Source organism: Cyprinus carpio, chromosome A23, assembly GCF_018340385.1.
Source record: "Cyprinus carpio isolate SPL01 chromosome A23, ASM1834038v1, whole genome shotgun sequence".
NCBI classification, from domain to species: domain Eukaryota; kingdom Metazoa; phylum Chordata; class Actinopteri; order Cypriniformes; family Cyprinidae; genus Cyprinus; species Cyprinus carpio.
This window is the reverse complement of record NC_056594.1, coordinates 14406167-14417106: the sequence shown is the minus strand read 5'-3', so window position 1 is coordinate 14417106 and position 10940 is coordinate 14406167. Positions and strand designations below refer to the sequence as shown.

The window sequence follows — 10940 nt, the reverse complement described above, 5'->3', positions numbered from 1 at the left end:
ACTGACACAAAATATGCAAAAATGCTATTTTTTCCAATCTCATAAAAAAAGTATACTGTCAATAAAATAATAGTTGCAATTCATCTCATGATTTCTGACCAGTCTTTAGATTTGATGAAAGTGAATGTTTTAAATCATTAATGTTGAAAATATTTCATTCTATCGTGAAAATGTTAACTTTGAAATTAGATAAGTCAGTTAAGTGAAAACACTTTAGTCCTAAAAATGCATTTGTAAAAAACTGACCCCTTACACCTTTTTGGGTCCCTGGACTCGTTTGAAAATCCCTGATCTAGATACCAATACCTCCAGTAAGTTCATTTGTATTTCTTTGTGTCATACAAAAAGGCTGAGATTTTGCCATGCTGTGCAATTTGTAGCTGTATCAGCAAGCATATAACTCATCCACATTACAACTAGAGCATAAACATTTAATGACTTAGTTTTATCATGTTTATATTTGAAATGGAACAGATGTATGCACCAGTATAATATACTTTTCTGAAGCAAATCTAATCATCATATTTCATATTGCTCAATAGTGTTTACTTCTCATCAGTCGCCCTTCCATTCTCCATTAAACATGCTATGGATCTTTTGTTTGTCCTGGTCTGCACAGAGGTGTTGCCAACACCCTGCTGATCCTGAGCATAGCTGAGACCAGTAATCTGACTTGTCAGTTACTCCATCATGTGTCAAAACTCATTTACTCATTTATTTCCATGCACAGAAAAACAAAACATCATGTACGCAGTTTTACAAGGAATTGATCAAAAACCCACCAAAAAAAAAAAAAGAGACCAGAACTTTTGAAAAGTTGTATGCAACCCTGAAAAAGATGTTTATATGAGCAGTAAAGGGAATAAACTCTGATTCTAGTATAGGCTTTGCTCACTGTGAGCCATTACCAAGAGTTAAACAAACAACTCATATAAAAAAGTGTGAAGGGATCATGACATTAGCAGGTACAGATAAGATGATTTCCAAACACCAGCTGCCACAAATAAAGTAACTGCACTACTTCATATTAAGCAACAACAAAAAACAATGCTGTTCTGTCTCATAGGAAATCAACAGAAACCTGAACATCAGGACTGATCTTGGTGGCACTGATTCATGATTTCTAATGCGCATCCTTTAGTAAATATATACTTTAAATGACAACCTAAGATAACTGCAGTAAAATCTACGTTGGCAGCAATACGTAGCTTCCCCTCACATTTTGAGTGTGCTAAATGATATCTAATACAGTCATGAGTTTACCACTATGGTATCCTCTTCCTGTCGTCATCCTCTCAGCAACAGGGGCCCTCCAACCTAGCATGCTCCAAATAAACAGCCCTATGGTGTTTCTCATTGATACTCCCAGGATGTGGCTTTGTGATTAAGGGAAAGAAGAAGTCATTAATTATGGAAGAATGCAATTAATTGCTTTTTCTTCCCCTACTGCTGTCAGATCTGTCTCCCATCCCTCACCATATCCTTAATCTGACCCACTGCGTGATCCACACAGAGCAGGAAGAGACATATATGGGTTGGGACTCATTACTAAAACATATTAATGCTAATCCGCTGACCTTTGGGAAAACCGTCCATTTGGAACTCCAACCTGCCCTTTGATGTAGACGACATGTCCCCGCAAGTCATAGCTTGGTCCGCATAGAACATCAGCAGTGACTGTCTCCTGTGGATCAACACAGTCAGCAATGAAGTCCGAACATCTGCATCAAAAGCATTATGAAACACACATGGTTTGCATAGTAGAAGTACAGCATATTCACCAACATCCCTTGCAGTGAAAAATAATTGCCATGCGGGTAGAGTACTGGCTCCATTGTTTGTCAAAATGGTAAATAAGCCTTACGCAAGTAAAAACATATATTGCCACCTCAGGATTTAACAAATGTGGAATTTAAAAATTTAGACTGTAAACATCATTATACCTATTTAGAACATTATTCCCAACCTATTTATGCCTGCTTCCTCTGTGGGGCTCCCAATCAACAGCTGCTCTTGATGATCATTTAAAATATGCCCTCTATTTGCAAAGTAATTTGCTTCCAGATATTTATTCTCCCCTATCAACACTAGAAAAATATCATATTTTTCCATGTCTCCTTTGAAACAGAATATGAAGTGGCAGAGAGCAAGGGTCTTTGGACATTGTTTAAAGGCAAAGTATGAAATTATTAGCTCAGTCTCTAATGTCATAACCATTTGTGTCAACATTCTCAGGGCCAGTAATTGCACTAGACTTTTGAACAAACTGTGCAGCAGTTTCCATTGATATTACCATTTGTATATTTAGCAGATGCTTTTATCCAAACGAGGAATACAACAAGCAGTTAATCTTAAGGAGACAACAGAAGAAGTGCATTACAATGTTTTAAACATCATCCATACTAATATAAGCTAGAACAGCAGGGGTGTATTCCAGAAAGTTGGTTCATCAAACTCTTGGGTTTGAGAACCTGCTCCAGCACCACTGACAAATGAAGAGGAGATGGCCACAATACCAATATTAAAATCCAACAGGGAAAAGAATAATTTGTTGCTTTTGTATTTCTAGAACATAAAGATGACCAAATAAATTGTGAATAATTTGTGTTTATTTAACAGCTGTGGTGGTGGTTACGGCATACTTCTTAAACTACCCTTCCATCTGGCATCCTTTCATTCCATACAGTAATCAGCTTCATTTTCAGAAAGAGCCAGGGTGAGATTATGTGTGTCATCAATGCATCCATCCACACTGGAAATCCTAAAGGGAAATTCTAATTATTAGGTTACTAAGAGGTCGCAACAAGATTTTATCAAGTGAACACCATTTTAAAATGGTAGGCCTAACATTCAAATATATATGCATGTGGGTATGGCAAAATAAATTTAATTAAATCCTGTCCTGATGTAAATGTAACTCCCCATGAATTAATGCAGCCTCCTCTTCTACAGGATCCCTTATAAAAAGAAATGGAATTTTTGTCACATTTACCGTATCTGCATGATGAAAATGAAAGTGGTCTCATTGTTCTCATTGCAAGGTCTGGTGAGAAAAATAATCTTGTTTCCATTTTCATTAAGATTATTTTTCTTACCCCGCTGGCAATTAATTTAACTTAATTACCCCAAGAAACAAGACTAAATATTGTATATACTTTTTCTTATATAGAAAATGCATCATGATTTAAGAATTTTTAGATATTTGTACTTGAAATATGGCAAAAAATCTCAGCAATAAAAGTTATTTTTGCAGTGTGAATGAATGAATAAGGTATTTAAACATTGCTTACGCTTTAAAAAGGGGGAGGAGACCGAATTCAATTGGGTTTTTCCAAAGAAAACCTGATCCCGACCAGGTTAGGTTCACCGAGAGTTTTAGTTTTGTCTTTTACTGGAACCAAAAACCCTGAGTTCCCTTTCAATACTTCACTCGTACTGCGTCTGCTTAAAGACGCTATGGGAAAAACTCCTTTTTTCTCCTGAACTGAAGCCTTTTTCAACCACGCAGTGAAACTGCACGGCCATTGGTTCGTGCAGTGAATATAAACAAATCAATGGCTTGGCAGCAGTGCTGCACAAACCTATGGCTGCAAAGCCCGCCAAAGCCCACCAGAATGGGCGGGGCCTCTGGCTATATAAGCGGTCGCTTCACCACAGGATTCAGATTTCTTCTCCTTCAGCAACAACTACTTCGTTGATCTCCGCTGAACTACCTGCTCACCGTTGACACGCCTCGCAAGTGGAATGTGACTGCTGGTTTCCCGCTGCAGATCCTCTCGCAAATACGCTCAGGGGACTGGTTCTTTTCTCTGGATCTGAAAGATGCTTACTTTCACATCCAGGGTCCTCCCCTTTGGGCTATCCTTGGAACCTCGCACGTTTACGAAGTGCATGGACATGGCTCTCTCCCCTCTCAGGCAGAAGGGAATCTGCATTCTCAATTACCTCGAGGACTGGCTTGTTCTAGCCCAGTCAGAGGCGGAGGCCTTGCATCACAATACCCTGCTCCTTAGCCATCTGGAATGCCAACAAGTTTTGTTTCTGGGAACAGCGCTCGACTCTGTGGCAATCAGAGCAACAGTGGTGAAGGAGCGTGCCACAGCTCTACAACGACTCGTGGCCTCTTTCAAGATCGGTGTCTCTCGCCCCCTAAAGACGTCCCAAAAGCTGCGGGGTCTTATGGCAGCAGCATCACCAGTACTAGAGCTGGGCCTGCTCCACATGCGCTCCCTTCAGTACTGGTTGAAACCACGGGTGCCTATGCATTAAGGTGAACCATGCCTGCACCTCAGCCCTGACCCCTTGGAGGAGCATGCACTGGATGTAACGGACCGTCCCGCTCGGTATGGTTTGCAAAAGAAAGGTAATCTCGACAGATGCATCCAACATGGGTTGGGGTGCTCTGTGCGAGGGAAAACCCGCATTCGGCAAAGAGCAGGCTTCACATCAACTGCCTAGAAATGCTTGCAGTTCACCGAGCCTGCCAGAGCTTCCTGCCACACCTGAGGGGACATCACGTGCTAGTCAGATCGGACAGCATGACGGTGGTGTCGTATGTGAACCACCAAGGCAGGCTATCATCAACACACCTTTTCAGGCTAACGTCTCAGCTGCTAGTATGGGCTCAGCACAATCTGCGTCCCTGAGATCAGTGTATCTGCCAGACAAACTGAACCAGGGTGCAGATATGCTTTCAAGAAGCAGAATCCCCTCAGAGGAGTGGATGCTTCACCCGCAAACAGTTCAGATAATATGGGAGATTTTTGGCAAAGCGGAAGTAGACCTCTTCGCCTCAGAAAGCAACTCTCATTGCACAACATATTTCTCCAAGCACGAGGATGCGTTAGCCCTCGACTGGCCCGACCTCCTCCTTTATGCTTTTCCCCCAATCGCTCTGATTCCTCAGGTAATCAGGCGGATCAAGGACCAGGGACACAGAGTTCTATTGGTAGCCCCACTTTGGGAGAACCAGCACTGGTTGGCCGTACTGTCACAAATGCTGACAGTGGCCCCATGGCCCATCCTCTTGAGACGGAACCTCCTTTCTCAGGTGGGTGGAACGATATGGCATCCACATCCAGAGCTGTGGGCCCTTCATCTTTGGCCACTCGACGGGAGACTGCAAGCCTTCCGAAGTGCATACTAAATACTATTTCTCAGGCTAGAGCCCCATCTACAAGACGCCTCTACACCTCCAAATGGTCGGTGTTCTCCGCCTGGTGCTCGAACCGTGGTGAAGACCCATCGGTCTGTGACGTATCAGTGATACTGTCATTCCTGCAGGAGCTGTTGGATAAGGGTTGATCCCCCTCCACGCTCAAATTCTATGTAGCGACTATAGTGGTGTCACATGCCCCTATAGCAGGCCAGTCAGTAGGGAAAAACGATCTTGTTGTGCGTTTTATGAGAGGGGCCAGAATGATTAATCCGCCACGCCCCCTCGCTGTTCCTTCATGGGACTTCCTACTGTACTAAGAGCCTTAAAGGGTTCCCCTTTTGAGCCGCTACAATCTGTCAGCCTAAAGGCCCTGTCACTAAAGACTGCTCTGCTTCTAGCACAAGCGTCAGTAAAGCGCATGGGTGACTTACAGGCAGTCTCTGTGAACCCTAGTTGCAGCTCTTTGTCTGCTTTGGTGGCCGCACCAAAGGGCTTCCGGTCTCAAAGCAAAGGCTTTCTAAGTGGATTGTGGACGCTATTCAGCTAGCCTACTCTTCCTTGGGTCTGCAATGTCCCATTGGAGTAAAAGCCCACTCAACTAGAGGGGTCTCCTCATCCTGGGCATGGTTTAGCGGCGTGACCATTACAGAAATTTGTGTTGGCAGCCGGCTGGGCTTCGCCGTTCACATTCACTAGATTTTATAATCTAGATGTCCCTGCATTGCATGCAAGGGTGCTTTCTGTATGAGGTCACATTTCTGATACTTATAGTTTCTGATACTTATAGCCAATCTTTGCCCAAGGCATTGGAAACTCTGCTTGTGTGCCGAGGCTGTACGAGCCTGGGCGATCAAACTGGGTTAGACATAACCTCACTGAGTTTATCCTGCAACCTGGTTTCTATTGTCATATCTTGGCCCTAGTGTCAAATATGATTGCTTGGTCGTTCCCCTTCTTAGCACGGCATGCCTGAACTGTGTTCCTATAACGTCTTTAAGCAGACACAGTGCGAGTGAAGTATCGAAAGGGAACATACTCGGTTACTAACGTAACCTTGGTTCCCTGAGATACGGGAACGAGTACTGCGTTCTGTGCTGTGCTATACGGCTGCACGACTCAGTCGTCGCTTCAGTCAAAGTAACCTGAATCCTGTGGCGAAGCGGGCGCTTATATAGACAGAGGCCCCACCCATTCTGGCGGGCTTATTACTGTGGCGAAGCGGGCGCTTATATAGTCGCAGCCATAGGTTCGATTGCATAAGGCTTCAGTTCGGGAGGAAAAAAGGAGTTTTTCCCCTGCATCCGACGCAGACCATTGGTTCATTAGTAACCGAGTACGGTTCCCTTTACTGGGGTTAACAAACTCTGATCCACTGCACGAAGGATGCGATGGCCGTGTATTTTTCACTACATGATTGAAAATAATTCTTTGGCTTCAGTTCGTGGAGTTTTTAAAAAAAAAACTTTTAAAAAGGATTATGACATTTTTCCCATAGCATCTTTTTACAGCATAGACGCAGTAGTTCAGTGTTAACGCCCACTGTTTATATTCCCGTATCTATTAACACCCCAGGGAACATTTGCGAGCCTAACTGTTTAGTACATGTACGAGTCAACCGAAGTACGGTTCCCTTTACTGGAAGGTTAACAAACAGTCTGAGTTTCCAACATTTGCGATTGCACTGAAACCCGCTTCTCTGGAATACAGCCCCAGGAGGGCGCGCAGTTTAAGTGCTCACAGCTACAATAATGCGCTCTCGCCAAAGAAAAGCCATTTATATACACAGACCCACTCGCTTACATTTTACATTGACAGTTGTCTCGTGCTGCATTTTATTTTGTAATTGACTTTATTGTGTAGGAAATTACTTTAAATTTTGGTTTGATCCTTTAAAAACTAAACAGCAGCAAATGGAATTGGAGTTACAGGAAAAGGAACCCATTGAGAAGATATTGAAAGGTATACTTCGCTTTTCAAGTTAAAAAATGTATATGTTATATGAATAAAATTATAATTGCTATACAATAAAATGGGATTTAAAAGCCATTGTAAATTTAGAGTTAAATGGGACACAGCCCTGGTAAACACATTTTTCACACTCAACAGGACAGCATGTGAAAGTTTTAATTTAGAAAACTTCACAGACGATGATGATAAAAAACAATCAAGTCAACAACACGAAAAAATTGTTATAAAGTTGATGATTGTGCTGGAGTCTCACAGGCTTTATGTTGATGTGGAAGTGGGTTAGTACTGTCTGGGCTGTTGCTATCATAGGTTTCTGTTAATCAACTGATCAAATCTGTTCTCTAACAGAAACTTCAAAGCACAGCTGCCCTTTGCATGCTGCATACTGAGTGTGGGCAGCAACTAATGGATGTTCCCACTAATCAAACCTGCATGTCGCCGGGCCAGTCAGATGCCCCCTCAAGATGTCCATAGAGTCCGTGAGACACTGTTCTCATCATTCACCACTCCATCTGTGTAATTGCTTCCTTGAGAGATTACATTCCCGCCAGTGACAGCACCAATTAGGCAGTCAGGAGGAAAATATGACAATAAGGCCCTACTTAGCAGAGAAAAGTAGCATTAAGATAGATATCAGCATAATCTTAATGAGTCAACAAACATGACATTTAGACATGCTCTCATGAAAATGTTTGCGTTTGATCCACAGATGCGAGAGACCCGTTTTCACTCAAGCCTGTAACCTTGAAGGGGAAAAAAAATCTGGCAAAATTACAAATATGAAATTAAAGTTGCAAGAATTAAAATCTGAGTAACTGATGAAAGGGGTTTGACAAAAATAGGTTACGGTTTGTCCTTTTAAGGAATGCCTCATGCCTCTGATGTCAGGATCTCAATTGCATGGTCATCACTGATGCAGACTACAAACCTTTAAACCACACCTACACTGCGACATCTAAATGGACTTACTCACATGTTGCTATCATTTAACAATCAAACAGGAGAGAATCCCCATCTCTGTGTCTCTTGTCTGAGAGTCCATCACAAAAAGATTTAACTCCTCGACCACAAACTGTAACTCAGCTGTTTCCACATAGCATTATCCTCATTTTAGGTAAGTACAATAACTTGTAAAATTTATTTCATATTACAATATTACATTATCGGTTTAGATTTTTTCTTATTTTAATTTTTTTTTTTTTTTCTGGTTTATTGGTAAATTATACTGAATACCAATGTAAGAGAAAAACATGTATAACTGCAATTAGGATTGTAGAGGAGAAACTTAATTTTTTCATTTTCACTAAAATGTTGGGGGGAAAAAACTGCTTTGCAATTTTAACATATTTTCTCCTCAGACTTATCTGTAAAGATGTACCGTGGGCTAGTGTTACTGTTCTTGGTTTTGGTGCTGGAAAGCCGATGGAGTGAGTCGAGCTGTCAGCAGTCAGAGTCTCATAGATCAGTTTCAGGCGTAAGTGACAGATTATGGCCATCTAAAAGATATATATATATAGTTTTGCCCGAGTTGTGTAATAAAAACTTAATTTCTTGCACAGGAGAGTCCAAGTTTTCGGCTGTCGGCTCATAACATGCTGAAGAGGTATAATGACATAGATTATGACAGTTTCGTCGGATTAATGGGGCGCAGGAACGTCGGTAAGTGAACAGATTTTTTTTTTTTGTTGTTGTTGTAATTTTGCATCAGTTTTACTTAAGTTTCCTACTGAAACATGTTTTTAAAATGTTTTGCGAATGCATTTTCCCCCAGACACAGATGATATACCACCTCAGCGTAAAAGTAAGACATTTTGAAGGGGTTTTGTGCTTTATTATTCTCTGGTTTAAATTATCTAAGAATACTTAATATATGTTGTCTTTCAGGGGAAATGCAGGATATCTTTGTTGGACTCATGGGTCGACGAAGCGCTGATCCTGGTAAGTTAACAGCTTTTCTCTTTATTTCAGTGATGTTTGTGAAAGGTATTAGTTACCTTTAGATGACCGTTGTCTTGATGTCCATTTACATCTACACGAAATCATTTTTGTGGGGTTAGTATGAATTGAACACGATCCTGAAAAAACGTCCTCGCAGGTTGCCTGAAATAAACAAACCTAAAGCGCGAACAATAGTTTGATTTACAAACAAATGACTCTTATGAGCAAATCCTTTTTAGGGAATCAAAAACATACAGCTTGACCAATGCAGTCTGATTCATACGCGAATGACTCTTATGAGCCGGTTGTTAGTGAATCAAAATATACACCACGAGCATTGTGAATAAGTTTACGAACAAATGATTCTTGTGAGTATGTTATTTGAACTAATGGATCAATGATTCACACGAGTTACCGATTTAAATCTGATGAATCATTTATTGAATAAATTCATTGAATCTTAACGCGGTGACTGAATCTAAATCTGCAAGTTTTTTTTATTACTTTTAGTCAAATCGGGCTCGAAATGAAGCATATGTCCAATTTATGTTCGTGAAACTTAAACCAGTGTCTGACTTGTTGTTCATACGAAAACCCGTAGTTAAATGTACACATTAGCGACTATTCTGTCTTTATTGAACCGTGTGGGCAAGACCTCAAACATATGACAAACTTAACAAATATCAACGCTTAACTTTGTCAAATATTTGTTCAGCATCTCAAACTTACTGTATTTGTGTTGTCAGAAACTGGGCGTCCATGGAGGAAAGAGTATCCAGAAACAGGCGCAAGAGGCAACTTCTTCAACAAATGCAAACTGAGGTGAGCAATTAAGTGAAGCTGTTCTGCCATCTGCAGGCTTTCTGAAGCCATTACAACACTTATCTTTCTAACGGCACAACATTGTTCCTAAGCATGTCTGCCTATTATTCCAAAATTACTGGCTTTTCTTGTAAATATGTATACTTGTTTTTTTTTTTTTTTAACAATTTGTTGCAGGTTTCGTCGTGGGTTATAGGCAAATGAATTATTTCATATCCAGTGAATCGTCTATCCCACCCTTTCATGACATTTCTTTGGAGCAACAACAGAAAGTCATAATTTATTTTACAAAAGTTATAGAGCAAAATAAAATATTTATATAATATGAATCAAATAAACATAATTTCTTATGGTGTGATTTGTTTCATTGTACTGCAGATTATACATTTACCTAGATATATCACCACATTTGCATATCCACTCACATCCCTTGCATTTCAATATATTTATTAAAAAATATTTTTGCTGTCTAATGTATAAAACATGATTTTTTAAAATAAAAAATTATCTATCTGATCTCACAATGTTTTATTACTTAAACGTTCAAAACTGCATAAAATATAGTGACTTGGGCCCAGCAATAAACTGTACACAGCAAATAATATGCTACATTTGCCAAAACACAGAGGCTTCATGACCAACTGCGTATATAATTATGCACATCAAACTTATATGTATTTTAACAATGTCAACTAATACTAATACTTAACAACTGACTAATACTTCAAGTTTGTCTTTGAGTGTTAGTGCTTCGGATATCAGTAGCTCATTAAAGCACAGTATGTCCTTAAGGAAACAGTTTAGTAATGTAACAGTCATAGACAATGTCACAATTAAAAATAAGGTCATCTGAACTTTCCAAGTGAAGAAACTGTTAAAGAAAGCCCAAAGAACCATCAATGATATGAAACTCTGCTTTTCATTTTTGTCTCACTGTTGAAATATAAAACTATTGAAGCCCTTCATGTACTTTGGCCATAATATATGATTAAGTATGGTTTGTGAAGCAGACACTTTTACTATACTCAGACTAGAAAGAAGCAAAATAATTTAT

The 10940-nt window shown here is 40.2% G+C and overlaps 1 protein-coding gene and 1 long non-coding RNA gene across 2 annotated transcripts; one reads left to right on the top strand and one right to left on the bottom strand.

Moving 5' to 3' along the window:
• Positions 1-258: 258 nt before the first annotated feature.
• On the bottom strand, positions 259-9912 carry LOC109056975. Its single transcript, XR_006153322.1, has 3 exons — positions 9794-9912; positions 1578-1684; positions 259-1376 (listed from the first exon to the last, which is right to left on the bottom strand). It is a non-coding gene; the product is annotated as an uncharacterized LOC109056975 (long non-coding RNA).
• On the top strand, positions 8087-10241 carry LOC109056968 (tachykinin-3-like). Its single transcript, XM_042713286.1, has 7 exons — positions 8087-8240; positions 8485-8600; positions 8686-8785; positions 8898-8927; positions 9011-9064; positions 9811-9886; positions 10064-10241. Exons 2-7 carry the CDS (start codon positions 8499-8501, stop codon positions 10080-10082), a joined length of 381 nt encoding a protein of 126 aa, XP_042569220.1. The 5' UTR covers positions 8087-8240; positions 8485-8498; the 3' UTR covers positions 10083-10241.
• The last annotated feature ends 699 nt before the right edge of the window (positions 10242-10940 follow it).